At 62.3% G+C, this 19500-nt stretch overlaps 4 protein-coding genes across 8 annotated transcripts in view; all 4 read right to left on the bottom strand.

Annotated features, from left to right (window-relative positions):
- The window catches only part of QRICH1 (glutamine rich 1), a 28764-nt gene extending 27450 nt beyond the window's left edge, over positions 1–1314 (bottom strand). The window contains exons 1-2 of one of the 3 annotated variants that reach the window (XM_068154196.1): positions 1217–1314; positions 93–153 (exon numbers count right to left, since the gene is read on the bottom strand). The gene's annotated coding sequence lies outside the window, so the exon portion shown is untranslated. Of the gene's footprint in view, positions 1–92; positions 154–414; positions 716–1216 lie in introns of those variants that run through there. The other 2 variants (XM_068154198.1, XM_068154197.1) reach the window with 2 other exon arrangements.
- Positions 1315–2328: 1014 nt separating this feature from the next.
- On the bottom strand, positions 2329–8530 carry QARS1 (glutaminyl-tRNA synthetase 1). Its single transcript, XM_068154195.1, has 24 exons — positions 8366–8530; positions 7969–8116; positions 7782–7891; positions 7611–7686; positions 7226–7290; positions 6961–7014; positions 6718–6775; positions 6529–6600; positions 6274–6359; positions 5968–6054; positions 5776–5875; positions 5569–5647; positions 5337–5445; positions 5124–5254; positions 4907–4999; positions 4580–4717; positions 4419–4506; positions 4197–4340; positions 4021–4125; positions 3525–3617; positions 3140–3267; positions 2890–2956; positions 2577–2702; positions 2329–2502 (listed from the first exon to the last, which is right to left on the bottom strand). Exons 1-24 carry the CDS (start codon positions 8513–8515, stop codon positions 2452–2454), a joined length of 2358 nt encoding a protein of 785 aa, XP_068010296.1. The 5' UTR covers positions 8516–8530; the 3' UTR covers positions 2329–2451.
- Positions 8531–8957: 427 nt separating this feature from the next.
- LOC137449080 (epidermal differentiation-specific protein-like) lies at positions 8958–12049 on the bottom strand. Its single transcript, XM_068154193.1, has one exon. The coding sequence runs from the start codon at positions 10669–10671 to the stop codon at positions 9643–9645; it is 1029 nt and encodes a 342-aa protein (XP_068010294.1). The 5' UTR covers positions 10672–12049; the 3' UTR covers positions 8958–9642.
- An 87-nt stretch (positions 12050–12136) lies between these two features.
- On the bottom strand, positions 12137–18209 carry SLC6A8 (solute carrier family 6 member 8). 3 transcript variants are annotated; one of them, XM_068154190.1, is made up of 14 exons: positions 17953–18209; positions 17439–17660; positions 16915–17046; positions 15898–16171; positions 15689–15821; positions 15301–15435; positions 15105–15208; positions 14846–14970; positions 14649–14761; positions 14433–14570; positions 13997–14099; positions 13813–13913; positions 13398–13568; positions 12137–12643 (listed from the first exon to the last, which is right to left on the bottom strand). In XM_068154190.1, exons 1-14 carry the CDS (start codon positions 18041–18043, stop codon positions 12512–12514), a joined length of 1974 nt encoding a protein of 657 aa, XP_068010291.1. In that variant the 5' UTR covers positions 18044–18209; the 3' UTR covers positions 12137–12511. The 3 variants fall into 3 exon arrangements, with proteins under 3 accessions (XP_068010291.1, XP_068010292.1, XP_068010293.1); XM_068154191.1 differs by having other exon boundaries at positions 17439–17657; XM_068154192.1 differs by having other exon boundaries at positions 17439–17582.
- Between the last annotated feature and the right edge of the window lie 1291 nt (positions 18210–19500).

Genomic DNA, 19500 nt, shown 5'->3' with positions numbered 1-19500 from the left:
ATCATGAGCACATACGGTTAGTTCATAAAACTTAGACTGAGGTTACTGAAAACACACACAGAACTTGCAGCATGTGGACAATCTGGACTCACCAGTCACCATGTTGCATGTATTTCTGCTGCTCTTGTCCTGAGCTCTTAGACTTGTAACGTTCTGGAGAAGACAGAACAAAGAAGCCCTTTCCATCCCCAGTTCCTCTTTTTTTTTTTTTATTAAAGCCATTTTATTTTTAATAAGAATTCCATTAAGAAAAAAAAGAACATAAAAAAATGAGGAAAGACAGATGACTATCCACGCAGCCAGCAGCTCCTACTGCGGAATTGCAAGGTGCCCAATTCCTAACCATTGTGTCCCTCAGCCTGACAAGTGTTCTTAGGAACCAGTGTGTGAGGACATTTGTCACAGCGCTCTCACCGTGCGGCGAGAGGTGCAGCGCAGCCGGTGACACCGGAGTTACTGAAGACAGAACTTAGAACAAGGCAGCAGCAGTGACCGTATCCAGAGGTGCCCCTCTGCTCCCCCCGCAGGTGCGCCCGGCCCAGGGCTGCCCCGAGGCCCGGGACGGACGGGACCGACAGAGACCACCCTGCCACCCAGCCCAGGCGATGCGAAGCTCCATTTTTAGACCCTGAGATCACCGGCCGCGGTTCGGCCTCTCCTCTGCTCGACAAGGGGACGCAGAGCCCATAGGGCTTCCTCCTGCGGCCCCTGCTCGCGGGGAGTGTGGCGCTACCCGGACCGCTCCCCGCAGCCTTTGTTCCACGGCGGGGCGGCCGGGCCGGGCAGGCGGGTGGCGCCTCGCCGCGCCCCCCTCCCCGCCCGCCGCAGGAGCCATGTTGGGGGCTTCGCCAGGGACGGCGGCCGCCAAGGGCCGCGCCGAGCAGGAGGCCGCGCCTTCCGGCGCGCGCTGCCGCCGCCCGTGCCCGCGCGGGGATGGGGCCGCCCCGCCGAAGGAAGGGCCGAGAACGCGCCCGGTACAGGGAACGCGCCCCACATGGACACGGCCAAACTGCGCGCGTCCCCTCGGGTGCGGCCACCCCCACCCCCTCCCCCTCCCCCTCCGCGCCGGGCCCGTGCCGCCCCCGGAACCACCGCCGCCACCTCCCCCCGCGCCCTACGGGAGGCCCCGCCCGGCCCCGCCACCGCCGCTGCGCACCCACTCCCGGCCCGGCGGCCCCGCTACACTGCGGCGTGGCCCGGCCCGGCTCCGCCTCACCCCGGCCCCGGTGCCGCCGTCGCTTCGCGCCGCCGTCGCCGCCTCGGCCCCGAGTCTTTTCCCCTCACAGCTCCCTGGGCGCCATCTTACATTCAACCCCTCGCAGCCAATCAGCGCATAGCCCCAGCCTCGCGAGAGCGCGCCCACGAAGTCCCGCGAGAGCTCCGAGCCCGGCCCCGCCCCGCATCTTAAAGGGGCTGCGCCCGGGGCGGGGAGGAAGGCGGGGGCGGCCGCTTGGGGGCGCTCTCCGCAGAGGGGCGGTCCGCGATGCTGGGTGTTGACAGGTCCGGGGCACGGGGTGGGGTGGCAGTTGAGGCGGCGGGGACAGGCGCCGCCGGCGGCCGTAGGGCGCGGGGCGCCACCGGCACGCGTGATTGTGTCGCGCCGCCAGCCAGGGGGTCCCCGTGCAGTCTCCCCGTTACTCCGCGCCAGCCGAGTGCGACCTGGCCGCGAACCCGACGCAGCAAACGGGTCGAAATATGCACCGCCATACGAGTGGACGAGACCCCGATGCAGCGGTTCCTGTCGCTGGGGTCCCCCGCGGCTGGTACCGGCGGGGCCTGCGGTCTGTCCCAGCAGCCGGGGCGAAGGGTGCGCTCGCACGGTGGGGCCGAGCCGGGGCTACTTTAACATGCCCATGTGCTCGGCGCGGCCCCCGCGTCCCCACTGCATCTTAAGGTGGCCCGTGAGGCCGCGCAGAGCATACCCCCACCCACGGCAGGGCTGGGACCCCTGTCACGAAGCTCAGGCCAGGGGGGCCTCGCCGGTTCCGCGGGAGTTCGCCCCTGATCCTGTTCCGGGACCGGCGAGAGGCCACTCCACGCGAGTCCACCTTAAGGAGAGCCGGCGCTCCGGCGGTGTTTGTACACAGTGTGCACACCCTCCCCTGCCCGCACCCACCACGGCCCACAGCAGGCCTTGCAGACTCTCCTCCATCCCACCCCGGCACCTTCAACCCCACCAGCCCGGCCCCACGGTCCTGGGTGGGGGCAGGTGCAGCTCTTGCGGGGACTCCAGCCCTGCCTCAGCTGCAGGAGCAGATCCCCAGCCCCCGGCAGCTAATGAGAGCCCCATTTCTTGCCTCCCAAGGCAGTGACAGTGCAGGGACAGGGCTGGGATGCTCTGTTTATTGAGGCAATGCTGTGGTGTGCCCTAGGGGGCTGCACCGAGGCATGGGAGGTACAAAGAGACCCCTAGGGAAGTAGCACCACGGCAGGGTGGCAGCACTGGCTCCGTCAGGCTTTGCCAGGGTCCTCCTTCAGTGTCACTGTCCGGTTGAACACCATCTGGGGAGAGGCAGAGTGTCAGCACAGAGCCCTAGAGCAAGCAAGAGCCCTACAACCCCCTCCCCTGGGCTCACCTTCCCCTCCTTGCTGTCAGGATCCACAGAGAAATAGCCGAGCCGCTCAAACTGGAACTTGTCAAAGGGCTGGGCAGGGAGGACAGACCTGTCGACCAGGGCGTTGCGGACCACATGCAAGGAGTCCTGGCAGGGAAACCAGCTCAGATAGCTCCCACAGCCCCTCTGCCCCCTCTAGAGCCACACTCCCCCCGAGAACACAGCAGGGCCCTGCACAGAGCAGAGTAGAGTTTCACATGGAAGTTGGTGCCTGGGGGGTGAGCACAAGAGGCCACCCCCCAGGCCCATAATCCCAGGTCCTGCCCCTACTCACAGGGTTGATGTCACTCAGAAAGCCACCAGGCACCTCTGACGGGTCCTCAGGATTTTTGTGCAAAAACCTGCCATAAGACAGAGTTTCATCACAAAATTAATGGCTGAAGGGACAAGAGGCCCTGTAGCAGCTATGGGGCAGTGGCCCACAGACCCCCATAGCAGTATCTTCCCCACCAAGCAGCTAGGCAGACCCCAGCGGGGCACTGCTGAGCTTGCACTTGTGCCTCTGCAAATAGCCAGGTACTCACAGCCGCTCGTAGAGACGTACTTCACACACCAGTGGCTCTGATACCCAGTGGATGAAAGCTTTGGGCTTCTCTGCCAGATCTGACTTGATGCAGGTCACCTCCAGCTCAATCACACGCCCAGTAGCATCCTGGGCGAGAGGAGACAGCTGAGCCATCAGGCAGCAGTCAGACACCAGTCCCATCCCACAGAGCAGCTCAGGGCCACCTTGCTCCCTGCTATGCAAAGCACAGGGCTGGCAGGGAACTGCTGCACAGGCCCCATGGCCACATTGTCCTCACAGCACTTGACCCAAGATGACAATTGCTGCCTTTCCATGATGGAACACAGCCATGTCTTAGTATCCCACAGCTCAGTGTCATATCACCAGTGCCCAGAGCCACCCACCTTGATGATGTTCTGGACAGCAATGACATAGCCAGCATGGCGCAGCCCCACTGGCTGTCCGGGGGCCAGGCGCTTGTAACCCTTGTCCACCTCCTGGGAGAGAGTTCACGGTTGCATGAGGGGTCTCAGTATGGGCAACTGGTCCTCACTCCAGCATATATCTGTCCCCACAACTCTATCTCCCCACCCACTCCTGCCCTCTCAGAGATTGTACATCCAGGGCTGTTTGAACTCCCATACTGCTGCTGGACATTCCCCAGCATACAAACCAGGTGTGGGTACTGATGGTTGGACATATCCTGGCCAGGCTAAGGGTAGTGAACATTTCTCTGGTGCCCATCAGAGATGCTGGCATATTTGAGAGCTGCAGGTGGGTGCCTAACACCTGCCTGTGTCCCATGCAGCACTAGTGCCACTCCCAGTTCAGCCAGACTCCCACTGCCTGAGCTGCAGCTCCCAAGAGCAAGGGCAGTATGGCATGGTGGGCCCAGCTTACCTCCCTGAAGTCTGTCTCCTCGATGTAGACAGTGGACTGGAAGGGCACTTTGTGAAAACCCCGGCTCTCATCAGCTGGAAAGTTAGGTACAAGGACCTCGAGTGCCTAAGGAGAAGAAGTGCGTGAATGCTGATCTCAGGCAATTCCACTCCCACCCCAGCCCACAGCAGTCTCACCTTTGGGGCAGGGAAGTTGGTGATGGTGACCTTGAGGGGCTCCAGAACAGCCATGGTGCGGGGGGCCTGCTCATTCAGCACCTCCCGTACGCACGCCTCCAGCAGATGTGGCTCCATTGTTGCCTGGGCCACTGTCACACCAACCTGCAGGAGAGCCTGTGTCACCACATCAGCCAGGGGATGCATCCACCTGCCACATCCCGCCCTGTCCCTGGCACCTACCCGAGCACAGAAGTTATTGATAGCCTCAGGAGGAAAGCCTCGACGGCGCAGGGCTGTCAGTGTGAAGAGCCGTGGGTCATCCCAGTCCCTGACAAAACATCAGTATGACAGGCAGGCACACCCCAGGCAAGACCCACCCTGGCTGCTGGCCCTGCTCCTACCTCACGGCACCCGTCTCCACCAGCTGGATGATCTTCCTTTTGGAGACTACAGTGTAGAGCAGGTTCAGGCGCCCATACTCCCACTGCACAGGGCAGTAGACATCCAGCGCATTGCATAGCCAGAAGTAGGAGGAGCGCCTGCAAGGGAGTACAGACACAGCCTGGCTCAGCCTCACACCTGCCCCACCCCACGAACACACTGTCCCCTCCCTGCACTTCAGCATTCCCTGGGGCATGATCAGCTGCTCTCTGCAAGAGCTGCCCTGCCAGGTCCTGGCTCAGCCCTGGCTCAGGTCCTGGCTCGGCCCTGGCTCAGGTCCTGCTCACCTGGCCTGGAACTCCTTGGTGCAAAGGGAGTGTGTGATGTGCTCAATGGAGTCACAGAGGCAGTGCGTGTAGTCATATGTGGGGTAGATGCACCTGCAAAGCAAAGAGTCAGGTCAGGACACAGCCTGGTGATGCTCCCTTTCCAACAGCTGCCTGCTCCTAGGAGACACAGACCCACACCCACTACACATGCCAGGGTACTGCAGGCCCTCCCTACCACTTGTCCCCAGTGCGGTGGTGTGGAGTGAACTTGACACGGTAGGCGACAGGGTCCATCTTCCCATCCTCCATCACGAGCTTCATCCGCAGCGTGGCCTCCCCCTCCCCAAACTTGCCTTTTCGCATGTCCTGTGGAGTGGGGGGAAGCTGTTGGCTGAGCCATGAACCTGGACCCCACATTCATGCAGTGCCTGGCCCCAGCCAGGAGTACCTCAAAGAGCAGGAGTGACTCCTCCACAGGCCGGTCCCGCCATGGTGAGGGTGGTGGGTTGTGGCCTTTGATCTCCTCAACTTTCTGGTGGCAGACATATGCCTGTCCCCTGCAGAGGGGAAATGCTGTCAGCAGACACAAACGGCCCATCCCCTGGGCGGGAGGGAGACCCAGCCATGATGAAGGACATCTGCACCAACCCAGCACATCCATACTGCCCTGGCACACTCACCTGCGGATGAGCTCCAGGGCCCAGCTGTAGAGCTGGTCAAAGTAATCTGATGCATGGGTTACTGCATAGGGTTGGTAGCCTGCATGGACGAGGAAAACAGTGAGGGTTGGAGACACCCGCAGGGCCCAGCAGCAGCACTTGCATGCAAGGATATGCCCAGCAGTGCCTGGCCTGATCCAGCCCTGCCCTGCCCAGCCCGAGCTGTACCCAGCCACTCCACCATCTCCCGGATGGCTGTGAAGTACTTCTCCTCTTCCTTCTCAGGATTGGTATCGTCATAGCGCAGGAAGCACACACCACCGTTGGCCTGGGGATGGGAGCAAAGTGAGCAGCTACACCCTGAAGAACTGCAGGGCCAGGCCAGTGACCAGGCAGCAGGGAGGGCTTTGTGCTGCTCACCTTGGCATAACCAAAGTTGAAGTTGATGGCCTTGGCATGGCCAATGTGCAGGATCCCATTAGGTTCAGGAGGGAACCGTGTCCGCACCTCCAGGGGCAAAAAGGGACACTGTTGTCCTTCTACCTGAGACTCTCCCTCTCCCTGACAGCAAGTGCACTGACAGAAGTCCCCAGTGATCCTACAGAGTCCCCTGTGCCACATGGGTACTACCTCTGGCCAGGCCCCCAGTAAGCTGTGTCTGTGTCCCCAGCCACCCTACCAGAGAACCCTCACAGAGAACCACTCATCTGGGGGACATGGCCTCACCTGCCCACCCGTGATTGCCAGGTGCTGCTTCAGCAGAGCCATGGTGTTGGGCGTCACCACATAGCCCTCTGTCTTGTAGTTCTCGCCTGTGGGCAGAGAATGCTCAGGGCTGCAGCACTGCCCAAACTGAACCAAGGCCAGCAGCTGGTGGCAAAGGACATGGGGCCACACCAGTGCCTCACAGCATGGAGAGCAGTGGCCAGGCACAGAGTCAGTGCAGCAGCCCTGTGCACAGCAGTGGCTCCTTGCACTAACCTGGCTTGTGGAACTTGAGGGCTTCTCCCCGCAGCTGCTCCAGCAGTGACCGTGTCTCTGTGCCCACTTCACCTGTTGGGGGAGACAGGGCTGAGCAGGGGCCTGACTAGTTTCCAGGGCCCAGCTCAGAGGCAGATCCCAGCCAGGAACTGAGGGGCTGAGGAAGCTGTCTGCAGGACAGTCTCTTACCATTCTCAACCACAGCCACCTTCTGCTTCTCTGCTGGGATCAGACGGGCCTTTGCAGCCTGCAGGGAGCAGCACAGCATCCTGAGTGCCTAGCCCTGGCACACACCTTCCCCTCCTGGCCTAGCCAGCTGCCTCTACTGCTTCCTCAGGCCCATGCTTATGGTGGCAGCTGGGCACAGAGCAGGTGTTTGGGATCCTGCCTGGACGCTCATCAGGGAAACACCATTCCAGTTCCCAGCCTCACCTTTGGTTTCTTTTCCAGGTCAGCTTCTGTCTTTGGGCCCAGCAAATGTAGCACCTGAAAAAAAAGAAACACAGGAATGGAAGAAGCTCCCCGTGCCCCAAGGCTTGGAGGTGGTCCAGTCCAGCTGTTACCCTCCTCTTCCTGCCTGCATCTGCCCAGGGCAGGCTGTCCACAGCGTCAGACCCTCCCATGGGACAGGCCACCAGCTCCCACACAGAGCATGGCAAATAGGGACCATCACCCCAAGTGACACCCTCTCACCCACCTGCAGGTCCACCTCATTCTTGATGGTCTTCCCGTCTGCCCACCGCAGCTGGCTCCGCGCCTCCCCTGCAGACAGGGCACCCTATGGGCAAGGGGCACAGCCCAGCCCAGGGGTTTCAGCTAGGGCTGCTGATGAAGCACGCTGTGAGCAGCAGATGGAGGCAGCCCTTGTCCCAGGGCTGTCCCTGGCACAGGGCACCACAGGTGGCTGTCACCCACAGCCCTCCCATATTTGGCACATGGCAAAGCATCTCCCTTGCATTGGGTGGTCCGCAGCACAGCAGTGCAGCAGCCGAAGCTAGGGCAGCCCATGGCAGGGGGCTAGCTTGCAGGACGCTGAGAAAAAGGAGTGCCAGACAGGGGCTGCATCGATGCCCCACACTCACCCATCAGCAGCCCCATGTTGAAGTGGTAGCGCTCTGCTAGCAACTCTGCTCGGTGATTGTTGATCACAGCCTCCACCTGGGGAATGGGACAGGAACACAGGGGTGAGCCAGGCAGGTAGGGAGTGTGGCACCAGGGGCTGCCAGCTCATTCCGTTCAGCGATCCTACTCACCGCCTCCTCGATCTGCTCAGGGGTGACACACACCCCCACACCACAGGCCTGCTCGAAGTCTGCTGTGTCCAGGGGCTCCAGCGGGTGGCTCCTCACGTACTCCAGTGCGGCTGGGGACAGAGCAGAAGTGAGGAGCGAGACCCCATTCCTCGGCGGGGCCGAGGGGAGTATCGGAACCGTACAGTACCGCTGAGCTGCAGGTCAGTGAGGATCTCCCGACGGGCGATGTAGCCAACGAGGAAACTGAGGTGCTTCGGGTCCCTGAGGCGGGCAGCCGCGTTGTACAGCAGTGTCCCGGTGGCTTTGTCCAGTGCAGGGCCCAGCGCACTCCGAGCCTGCCACCACCCCGGGGAAGTGTCAGGGTTGGCCCAGGGCTCAGCCCCAGCAAACCGGCGGCCCCAGGGAGGCGCACGGTCGGGGGAAGAGCTGCCAAAGTATGAGAATGTTTGTCGGGGCCGAGAGGAGGTCGTGGCAGGGGATGGGGTCCCGGAGAAGGGGCGGGGTCCCGGGGAGTTACGCAGCCGAACCGGGGGTCCGGGTAACCGAGGGACGGGAGATCGGGGGGGGGCCGGTGGCGGGCGCACCTGTAGCACAGCCTGACGGAGCTGTGCGCTGAGCGCGCCGTTGCGCAGCGTCTCACGTGCTTTGGCCTCGCTGAGGCCAATGCCGGTGAAAAGCCCCAGCACCTCCTCCGCTTCCGCCGCCATAGTCCCCGCTGCCGCCGCCGCCGCCATGCTTCCACCGCCGCCAGCGCCCGCTCGGGGGGCAGGGCTGCGCCCGACCAATCGGAGATGTGAGGGCATGCTTCCGTCACCGATTGAGCCAATCGACAGTGAGAAAGGCCCGCCTGAGCCAATGGAATGGGGAGCTCGGCGTCGGCTCCGCAAATAGAAGCGTAGGGGGCGAGGACAAGCCTGCGGTCGATTGCATCATTTAAAGGGACCTACGGCGACTGGAGCCACGTGGGGGGCGTGGCCGGGGGCAGGCTCGGGGGCGGGTTCGCTGCCAGCTCCAGGCCTCTCTCCTCAGTGCGCTCAACGCCCCTACCAGCTTTGTCCTTGCCCGGCCGCCGTAGCCCGCCCTGTTTGACACCGGCAGGCTCGCCCTCCCGCGTCCCTGACCACCCCTATGTGACCCCGAGGACGGTCCCAGGCACTCGCAGCGGCTGTCGCAGCCCTGTGTGTGTGACCAGGCTGGTCCGGTGTCTTCCCGGCTCCTGCCAACTGGCGTCTGCTCAGCTGCCCCAGTCCCTGCTCCCCCGGCCTGATGTACCCTGAGTCCAATGTTCAGTTTCCCCAACAGGGTGTGTGCAGGGCTAGGTCAGCCCAGCGTTCCCCAGCTCCCGTTGCCTTGTTTCTCTTTCTTCAGCAGCAGCCTGGTGTTCCCCCATTTCCCTGCCTGCTTTGTCCTTCCCGCCGCCCCAGCCCAGTGTCCTCCTGCACCCCATACCTGTTGTTCCCTTCAGCCCAGTGTCCTCCGGCGCTGATGTATCTTGAGTCCAATGTTGCCTTGCTCTTTCGTCCTGGTATTCCCCAATTCCTCCACTGTCCCCCCAAGCCTAGTATTATTCTGATTCTCCCAGCCCGGTATCCCCAGCTATGTCCACGGTTCCCCCAAGTCCCATGTTCCCCACATCCCAGTGTCTCCCAGCTTCCCGAAGCCCACTCCCACTCTGGCTCCAGCAGCAGCAGACCCAAGCGGTTTGGGGAAGGTGGTTTATTGGCAACACCTGGCAGTAGGAAGCACCATCAGGTTGAGTGTTAGTTCCTCCACGGGTAAGTCTGGCACGCAGCACTGGTGTCCCTGTGGGTCCCACACCACTGAAAAAGACTTTGCTATAGCTCCATCCCCATACCAAGAACTAGCTCTGTCCCTTCAGCGTCTGATCCCTGCCTGCAGCCGGAAGAGGCTTCAAGCTGTATCGGGCACTGATGTTAGTACCAGAGACGCTGCGGTACTCGCCCATCTCCGTACTGACAGCTTCATTCTGTGTGATGGTGAGCAGGACAGGGACGGAGAGTGTCACTTCCTTCCGCAAGATATGGATGCTGAGTGCCGTGTGCGGGGGGATTTTAGCCGGCAGCTGCACCTCCACACGTTGCCGACGGGTGCTGGATTCGCTGCGTCCTTTCTGAACTGTGAAGATATTGGAGGCTTCCACAGTCAGTGTGAAGGAAAGCCCAGCTTTGAGGCTGGTGGCATTGCTGAAATGGAAGCTCTGCCAGAGCGTGGTGCTGTACTCCCGGCTGCTGCTGGCCGCCAGGACCTGTTCTGATTCTGTCTCGTTCACCCCCTCAATCTCATCCACCAGTACCTCCCGCTCTGCCTCCACCCGCTTCTGCTCCCAGAGGAGCCGTGCAGAGACCAGAGGCTGCCCAGGCTGTAGTGGGCGTAGGTGGGACAACCGATACTGGAAGTTCAACTCAGGTCCGTAGTCAGCGAGACGCTCACCGGGCCATGCCAGGCAGTGCCAACCACCCCGCCCAGGGTGCTGGTAGAGCAGCCAGACCCCTCGCTGCACCACGTGAGAGGCCACCCGATCATTGAAGTATCCATACGCCAAGTTGGTCTCCTCTGTCACCACCTTGCAGGCGCCTTGGAAGTTGGGTTGCTCATAGAGGATGATCTCAGGGTCCCCTAGGTCATGGTGCACAAGACGCAGTGCTGAAAAGCTGTTCGGCCGCTCAACAGAGGGATACTCACCCTCCTCAAAGACATGTGACTCCCCCTCATACTTGGGGTCTGTGTAGGCAATCCAGGGCTGCCCCACCACCTTCAGGGAGGCGATGCAGTTCCCAAAATCCAGTTCATGCAGGTCAGGCACATCACAAGTGAACTCCCGGCTCAGCCCCTCAAAGTTGTCACGCTCATACACCGTGATCCGGTTCATGGTGCCGCGGGCACCTGCCCCTGCCAGGGCACGTGTGTCAAATCCCCTTGTGTGGCGTCCTACACGTGCTATGGGAAACCCATGGCAAAGGCTTGGCCAGCACAGGGGACCCTGGTACCTCCTTATCCCTCGTTCTCTGCCTCTCCTTTGTGCAGTTCTGTCCGGTCCCTGCGCTCTCACCGTCTGTGCCGTCAAGTGTCCTGCCACCAGCCTGCTGCTGCTGTGCCTTTTATGGGGGTGGTAGGGCCAGGGTGTGCTACAGCATGAAGTGAAGGCGATGATGGTGCTCAACCCCACACCCAGCCCCAGCCCTCCTCCAGTGGTGGAGTCAGCCAGGCCCTGCACAGCAGCCAGCACACCGGGATGCCAAGTGGCCCTGCAGACCAGCTCTTCCGGAAAGTCTTGCCACACCCAGGGCACATGGCGCTCCCGTGCAAACGAGTCACCCCCAATTATCGCTGATGCTTCTGCCCTGCCCCTGGTAATTATAGTCTGTGTTGCCGGTGGGGCAGGAACTGCCAGCTCACCATGAAGGGGTGAGAGGGCATCGTGGTGGGGTAAGATGGTGTCCCCAGACAAGTTCCTCCAGTACCCTGGTTGCCGGCTGGGTGCAGGTCATGGCTGCCCTGGCATGGCACCACGATCCAAACCTCACACCCAAGGATGGATAGGACCACAGGAAGTGGCACTTCTGCCCCCTTGTTCCTCCAGAGGCAGGACAGCCACAGACTGCTTGGGGCCACCATGGCATTGCTGGAGGGTGATGAATGCTAGTCCTGAGCATGGCAGGGCATAGGGATGGCTGGCAGCCACCCCAAGCACAACATGCCAGGGCCTCCCATGGCACAGGCTGGAATTGGCCTCCCCAGGAGCTGCCAATGCTAGGCACAGAGCGCCCTCTGGCTGGCATCACACTGTCGCCAGGCTCTGGCAGCTCAAGAGGGCTGGGGCAGGTTGAGCATCTCACTTCTCCTAGCTACATGCCTGGGCCCAGGGACTGCCTCATCCCCTCATCTCCGCAGCCCTCCCCAGCCCTCTGGCACAGCACAGCAGAAACCCTGTAAGTCAACATAAGCAGCTCCCAGCAGGGTAAAGCTGGATCCTGTCCTAACCCATTCAGCCCCTACTCTGGGCTGAGGACACCTAGGACCCACAAAGCCTCTGGGCTGATATCTGCCCCTTGGGGCAGGTGCAGAGCTGGGAAGCAGGGCCAGCCCTGGCTGCATGGGGTGCCCCAGTCCCACAGGGGAACCAGAGTTTTGGTACAGCCTGCAGGCATCCACATCCTGCAGTGGAGTAAGAGGGAGAACCAACTGCTCTAGCAGCCTGTTCCCCACTGGATCACCCCAAGAGAGGAACCCAGGTGTCCCTACATCCCTGAGTTGTGTCCCTGACAGGCAGATGTCACCCCACATCTTGCCCACCGCCAGTGCCCACCTCCCCCTGCCTTCAGTGCCAGGGCTGCCAGGGTCTCCCAGTTTATTGCCAGATGTCGGGGCGGTCAGGGTTACACCAGACAAACGCTACAGGAAGCAGTTAGTGAGTGGGGGGCTGCGGGGGCTGCAGGTGGGGGCCGGAGAAGGGCTGTCCCGCTGGCTCCCCTGGCCCGCAGCCTCCCTGCCGGACCCCCATGCTCCCCAGTGCCGGGGAGCCCTCCTGCTCCCTGCAGCTGCCCCGGCCCCGCAGCCCCCAGTGACCCTCCACCTCACTGTCATGCACCCCTTCTGTGGCGAGGCCAGTGCGGGGCCAGGGCAGCGCAGGGGGCACAGGGCAGCATGGGTGGGAGGCAGTGCTGGCATTATTGCTATGGCGGGCGGGAGCAGCGCGACCCTCCCCACACTCAGATCACAGTCTCGAAGAGTGTTGCCTTCTCCTTGGGGGGTTCCGGGGCCAGCAGCTTGGCCTCTGCCTCGGGTGTCAGGTACTCCAGGTGATGGTGGCCCCAGATTGGAGTGGTCAGGAGCTGCCAGCGCTGTGGGGACCCTCTGTCAGTACCCAGGGATAGCAGCACTGGGGACTGCCTGGATCTGGGCATGGTGCATCTCCCCTGTGCACTGGGATGGGACTGAGGTAGGGATAAGGGTAGGCTTTGGATGAGGATAGATGTGGGACTGGAATGGAGAAGGGATTGAAATGGGACTGAGTGAGGGAGAGAGGAATAGCACAGGGATGGGGATGAGATGGAGATGGGATAGAGACTGTGATGACATTAAAGCAGTGCCAGCAAGGAGGGGAGTTGGGTGAGGCTGGGAGAAAGCAATAGGGACATGAATGAGTTTTGGATGGGGGTTAAACTGGGGTGGGCAAAGGACTGAAATGGGATTGAAGGAGGGACAGGGATTGCATGGGAACAGGGAGCAGATGAGGATGGGATTGAGACAATCACAGGGAGGCAGGGACAGGATTTGGCTGGGAGTGAGAGTGATGGAAATGGGGGTACCAACAGGATTCAAATAGGGATGGGACTGAGACTGATGTAAGCCAAGACAGGATTCAGGTGAGGTTGAGAGCAAATCAGGGATAGAGACAGGAATGAGACAAGGATAGGGGCAGGGATAGCATATGGCTGGAGATGAGACTGAGATGGCAATGTAGACAGTGCTGGCATTTGAATGGGGATGGAAACAGGCCTGAGCTGGGGACAGGACTGAGAGTGGAACAGGGACAAGAATGGCTGAGCTGGTCTGGGGACAGAGGCAAGACAGCCCCTACCACACTGCCCTCACCTCGCGCAGGGAGCCTTTGCAGCGCAGGAGCTTGTAGAGGACGGTGCAGGGGATGCAGAGCATGGAGGAGAGTGCCAGGACCCAGCCGATGGCATCCCCCCACCATGGGTACACGTATGTCTTGTTGTACGTCAGCGGCTTGTAGTTCACCACGTGGAACACAAAGATGCCCTGAGTAGAAAGAGGAAGGTGAGGTCCTGCAGGGTAGGTGGCTAGCAGCCCCAGACACCCCATGTGTATCACCCCACAGTACCAACACATGTCGCCCTCCAACCCTCACATGCGTGCCAAAACACGTCCCTGACGTGTGTCGACCCATGGCTGCCATGCCCAAAGCAGCCGCCGGGGGGAGCCCGGTGCCCGTGGCATGGAGCTGGGGCAGGGAGACGCCAGCACACTCGTGTCCCCCACTCACCATGCAGACCATCGGTGTCACTACAGCCCAGCACCACTTCATGATGGGCAGAGGCCGGTAGCCAATCATGCGGGCCACGTCGTCCATGAAGCGGTCAGCACCTGCGGGGAGAAGGGCATCAGCCAGGCCCTGTGGGGCACCCATGTCCCCTTGTGTGTCCCATCCCATATCCCCCTGGCCTCACCGTAGACCCAGGCAATGACCACGCACTCCCAGAAAGCCTGCCACAGCAGCGTGATCCCACTGGCTGAGTAGTTGTCAAAGAGCTGGAACACGTACATGCCGCCCTGCCAGGATGGTGATGCACATCACCGGAGTTCTGCCTGGCTGCTCCGTGCTGGCACAGGCACCTCTACACAGGCACAGCCTTGCCAGCATCAGTGCCCCACCAGGCATGGATGCCCTGCATGCCAAGGACACCTTGTGCTTCCCACCTCCATAGCAAAAGGCACCTCCACAACTACAGGCACCCATGCCATGGGCACCTCCCACTGCCACGGATGCAGCAGCCCCAGGGAACTCCCACCCCATGCTGGCGCCCAGCAGGAGGTGCCATCCCGGGGTCAGGCATGGGCAACTGCATGGGACTGGTTGGCTAGTGTCCCTGCCACATCCCCCACCTGCGTGACCATGGAGAGGTCGATGAGGCAGCAGACAATGCAGCAGACTGCAGCGGTGAGCTCACGGCGCAGCGAGCCAGCCCCGGGCTGGGGGAACAGGTCCAGGATGCCCGTGATGAAACCCTCCACACCGACAAACTGCAGCAGATAGTGGGCTCAGTGGGAATGTGCCATCCTACTCCCTCCCCATCCCTGCACCCCTGCCCATCACTGCACCTGGCTGTCCAACCCCAGCACAAGGAGCATGAAGAAGAAGAGCGTGGCCCAGAGTGGGGACAAGGGCATCAGTGTCACAGCTTTGGGGTAGGCGATGAAAGCCAGCCCAGGGCCTGTGGAAGAGCAGGGTCAGAAGTTCCACTGCAGATGGGGACACAGGAGACAGCACCAGTGGCCACCCGCTGCCCAGCACTCACCAGACTCGGCCACCTTGGAGATGTCCACACCTTGCTCGGAGGCCATGAAGCCCAGCACGGAGAAGACAACGAAGCCCGCAAAGAAGCTGGTGGAGCTGTTGATCACGGCCAGGATGTAGGCGTCCCTGCAGGCAGAGTGGGTCGGGGGTGCTGTGGAGACAAGGGGGCACACACCAGGGGGACACGGAGGGACGCACCAAGAGACACACTGGGAAACACACCAGGGAGGACAGCTGATACACAGCCAGCACAGCCCTACCTGTAGCAGTTGTTATGGAAGCGGTTGTAGCTGCCCAGGGCAGTCAGGGCACCCAGCCCGATGGCATAGGAGAAGAAGATCTGGGTGCCAGCATCAATCCAGACCTGAGGTGCAAGGGAGGGCGTCAGGAGGGCGAGAGGAGTGTGGGAGGGGTACCCAGCACCCAGCCACCTCCTGCTCTCCCTACTATCCTCACCTGTGCTTCAGCCAGCTTGGACCAGTCAGGTTTCAGGTAGTAGACAATGCCGCCCAGCGCTCCAGGCAGTGTCACTCCATGGACCAGCAACAGGATGAGGACCACGTAGGGGAAGAGTGCCGTGAAGTAGACAATCTGCGGAGGAGTGGATGGCAGTGAGACCTGGCTCCAGGCTGGGGTTCTTCATCACATGCCACGGTGTCCCAGCAGGACCAGAGCTTGGGGATGTCCCCAGCAGCTGGTGGCACCTCCCAGATAAATGTGGGACATGGGGTCTTGCACTCCCGTGGGCTGCAGCACAAAAGGGCAGGAGTTGGCAGTGCTGTGTGCCAGTTCTGCTCTCGCATGCTGGTGGCCCCAAGGCATGTCCCCCCACCGCTAGTGTCACCTTCCCAGTTGACTTGACACCCTTCCAGATGCAGAAGTAGACGATGACCCAGGTGGTGACCAAGCAGAGGATCATCTGCCAGTTCATCTCCCCTGGCTCGCTGAGGTCCCCCGAGAGCCGCAGCACCTTGTTCCTGTGGAGTGGGACTGTTATAAAGCACTGGCATGACCACCCAGCCCCAGGTGAACCCCCTTGGTCCCTACACTCACTCCCAAAACTCAATGACAGGCGAGCGCTTGCTGGCGAGGTCAGTGCAGCTGAAATTGAAGGTCCCGGTACCAGCACTGGCGTTGGTGCTGCTGTTGTGGCAGAGCTCCAGGTGAAAGAGCTCAGCACACTGCTCTGTGTTCCAGGCATGGCCACAGGTGGCCCAGGGCAGGGTGTCCGTCAGAGAGTGCACCAGGTAGAAGAGCCCCCACACCAGGATCATGATGTAGTAGGAGTTGCAGAAGAAGACGATCACCATAGAGGCCAAGCCCAGACCTGCAGCATGGGGAGATCAGAGCCCACAGGCATTCGTGGGCACCCAGCAGCCCAGCAGGACAGGAGAGCCAGCAGCCTGGGGTGGGATGCAAGGTGCTGACAGGGACGAGGCAGGACATAGGGTGCTGATAGGGATGTGGGGAGACTTAAGTAGGACAGGGGGAAGCCAGTGGGAATGTAGGGAACTGGATGGCCTGGGCAGGACAGAGCGCACCTTGTGGGGACAGGACAAGATGGAGCTGGTGAGGGCAGGACAGGGGGGAGCTGGTAGGGATGAATCAGGGGGAGCTGGCAGCCCCAGATAGGATTGAGTGGGGACAGCTGACAGCATGGCACAGGACATAGGGGAGCCAGTGGAACACAGCACAAGAACAGCAGCAAGACAGTGCTAAGGTGGGAATCCACCACCCTCCAGGACACCAGCAGCCCCAAGGGAAGCCAGCAGCACCCAGCAGCACGTAGGCAGGGAGTTCCAGGGGCACACCAGGGCAGAGGTGCTGGCAGCTGCCACTCTTGGCCACAGTGTAGGGCAGCAATAGAACATGGGCAAGGTGCACGGGAGCAGGCAGGGTGTGGGCAGGGTGCTGCCAGCCCCGGCAGGCTGCAGGCAGCTGGTGCCCCAAGCAGAGTGCTGGCAGGGTGCAGCCAGCCCAGCACAGGGCGCTGGGGCCCCTGGGCAGGGTGCAGGGTGACAAGGGCCATGGGCAGGGCACAGGCAAGGCACGGGCAGGGTGCGGCATTACCCTTGAAAAGGGGGGCAATGTTCCAGGCAGCGATGCCCCCTTGCTTCATGAACTGCCCCAGGGCCACCTCCAGGAAGAAGACGGGGATGCCACCCACGAAGACAATGAGCAAGTAGGGGATGAGGAAGACGCCTGGAACCGGGGAGGGAACCCGCACAGGGCCGGCTCAGCCGCAGCCGCTCCCCCCGGGCCCCCCCTGTCCCCCCCTTCCCTCCCCGCTCCCGCCCGCCTGGGCACAGCGAATGGCAAAAGCTCCTCCGCGCCCTCCCCTCCCCGTGCCGCCGATGTAGGTCAGGACAGGCAGGTGGCCAGGGGCTCCCGACGGACCCCCGCCCCGCTAAGGGACATCGGACACTCGGGAAGTGGCCCACGACCCCCGCGGACGTCCCCCTTGCCCCGGGAGAAGATGCAGGATGGGCTGGCCCGTCGTAGGGTGACCCCCCTGACACGGCGGAGTGAGAAGCGGAGTGCTCCCACGCGCCGTGGGGTGCTGCCGCGCGCCCCGGGGCCACCGCGGGGCTCACCTCCGCCGTTCTTGTAGCACAGGTAGGGGAAGCGCCAGACGTTGCCCAACCCCACGGCGAAACCCACGCAGGACATGATGAAATCCATCTGCCGGGTCCATGTCTCCCGCTCGGGGGCGGCCGCTTTCGGGGGGACGGGGGGTCCTACCAGCAGGGCCGTCACTGTCCGCTCCTCGCCCGCCGCGGGGGGCTCCGTACTCTCCGCCTCCCCGCGCCCCGCTGCTGAGACACGGGGCGAGGGGACACACACTCGCTGCCGTCACGCGCACCCGCGGAGGCACGGGGCGGGGGCCGGGAGGGGAAGGGGGAAAGCCCTCCCCCCCCGGACGCCCCTCTCCGCGCGTGGGGGCGTGACGTCAGATGTCAGGCCGGCACGTGACGTCACAATGCAGAGCTGTGACTCACCTCGCGGCGGCAGGAGGGGGCGCGCCGCGGTCGCGCGTGGCCGTGGGCTCCCCCGACCTCCCTCAACACCCCCAAGCTCATCCTGCCCTCCCCAGCTCCCCCGGCTTACCGGAGCTCGCGGGGGGAGCGGTGGTAGCGGCGTCTCGTCCTGGGGGGTCGGGCGGCTGCGGAGCGGCCGTGTCGGCGGGGACGGGGGGCATGTCGCGGGGGGCCGGGGAGCGGGGGCGGGTCGGGGGCGGCTCCGTGGCCGTGGTTGGGGGGGGGGGCTCAGAAGCAATCCACGAAGCACTTGAAGGTGAGTCGGAAGAACCTCATTGAGGGCGGCGGGGCGCGGCGGGGCGGGCCGGGCCGGGCGGGCGGCTCAGAGCCGGGCTGCGGGGCCGGCGCCGCGCGGCCGCTCCGGGGCTCTCTGCGCCGCGGCACCGGGTGGCGGCGAAGGCAGCGACCGACCGCACCGCCCCCCGAACACTATTGGATGCGCCGCCCGCCTGCGGCTTGATGGGACTTGCAGTCCCGCCGCACCGGCACCGGGGCGAGGCGGGGCCACCGGGGGACAGCGGGACACGGGGCGGCATCAAGGGATACCGGGCACTAGGGACATCAAGCGATGACGCATACCGGGGAACAGCAGGGGACGGGGCGTCACCATGGTGAATGCCAGGCACTAGAGACATCAAGCGGTACGACACACCGGCGACCGCTGGAGAAATGGGATGTAACCGGGGGACACCGGGCGCCGGGGACTCTAGAGGATTAGACATACCGGGGACGAGGCCTCTCTGGGGTAAACCCGGCACTAGAGCACCAGTACTTGCAGTCCTGCCACACCAGCCAGCACCGAGGTACACCGGGCGATAGGGCACAGGGACGGGGTTGTTTTGTTGCATCGGTACCAGGACACAGTGGGAGACACCGGACCTGCAGCACCACTGCACTAGCACCAGCGTACACCAAGGTACACAAGGGTACACAAGGCACTAGGGTGGCAGAACCTGACCGAGGGAACACCAGGGGACTCCAGGCATTAATGCACGAGGGGACACTGGGTGAGTTCTTGCTGCTGTAGTAAGCAACTGCTTGCAGTGACTTCACAGCCAGTATGAAGTCACACCAGAGGAGACAGAACTACAGGGCACCAAAGCAACACCCACAGGATGAAAGATCTGGACAGAAGCTTCAGGGTACAAGCAAGTGGTGTGAGAAATTTTGGGTGTCAGTGTGCCAGCCCATGCCCTGAGGTGACACAATGACAGACCTGCCCACACTCTCCTTCTCTGCCCACCAGTGTCTTGCCCTGAGCTCGAGCAGGCTGAGACTGCCCGGGAGAAGGACTTGAAGGAGGGTAAGTCAGAGTGTGTGCCAGCTGTGAGTGCATGGCCATGGAGTGCCCTTGCCAAGGGAGCTGAAGTTCTCACCTTGTCATTGTCCCATGCTCTGGCATGGAGCAGAACTAACCTGAGTGCTTCCTTGCCCCAACGTGTGGCTGAACAGGATGGAGCCTTCCCAGGATGCAGAAGGGTGCCCATGGCTGTCTGTGAGGAAGTGTCTCTGGCCTGCTTCCAACTTGTGCCACTGAGCACAGCCCTGGGACAGCTTGCTGCCAGCATCTGTCCTGCTTGTTTCTGGCCAGGGAACTGTGCTGGGTCAGGAAGACCCT

This window comes from Melanerpes formicivorus, unplaced genomic scaffold (assembly GCF_026170545.1).
Source record: "Melanerpes formicivorus ecotype bairdi unplaced genomic scaffold, bMelFor1.0.p_v2 SCAF_28, whole genome shotgun sequence".
NCBI lineage: Eukaryota > Metazoa > Chordata > Aves > Piciformes > Picidae > Melanerpes > Melanerpes formicivorus.
Note: the sequence above shows the minus strand (reverse complement) of the source record. Positions and strands in the feature narration are given on the sequence as shown.

What these genes read in the sequence shown, in the direction of transcription:
- QARS1 (XM_068154195.1), bottom strand. Translation starts at nt 8,515, where the DNA reads ATGGCGGCGGCGGCGGCAGCGGGGACTATGGCGGCGGAAGCGGAGGAG. An exon ending in TGGCAATCACGGGTGGGCAG is followed by an intron (nt 6,055 to 6,273) that starts GTGAGGCCATGT and finishes TTGCCCCTGGAG; the next exon opens with GTGCGGACACGGTTCCCTCC. An exon ending in CTGTCCAGAACATCATCAAG is followed by an intron (nt 3,268 to 3,524) that starts GTGGGTGGCTCT and finishes CCTCTCGCCCAG; the next exon opens with GATGCTACTGGGCGTGTGAT.
- LOC137449080 (XM_068154193.1), bottom strand. Translation starts at nt 10,671, where the DNA reads ATGAACCGGATCACGGTGTATGAGCGTGACAACTTTGAGGGGCTGAGC.
- SLC6A8 (XM_068154190.1), bottom strand. Translation starts at nt 18,043, where the DNA reads ATGCCCCCCGTCCCCGCCGACACGGCCGCTCCGCAGCCGCCCGACCCC. An exon ending in CCTGTCATTGAGTTTTGGGA is followed by an intron (nt 15,822 to 15,897) that starts GTGAGTGTAGGG and finishes CCCACTCCACAG; the next exon opens with GAACAAGGTGCTGCGGCTCT. An exon ending in TGACACCGATGGTCTGCATG is followed by an intron (nt 13,569 to 13,812) that starts GTGAGTGGGGGA and finishes CTTTCTACTCAG; the next exon opens with GGCATCTTTGTGTTCCACGT.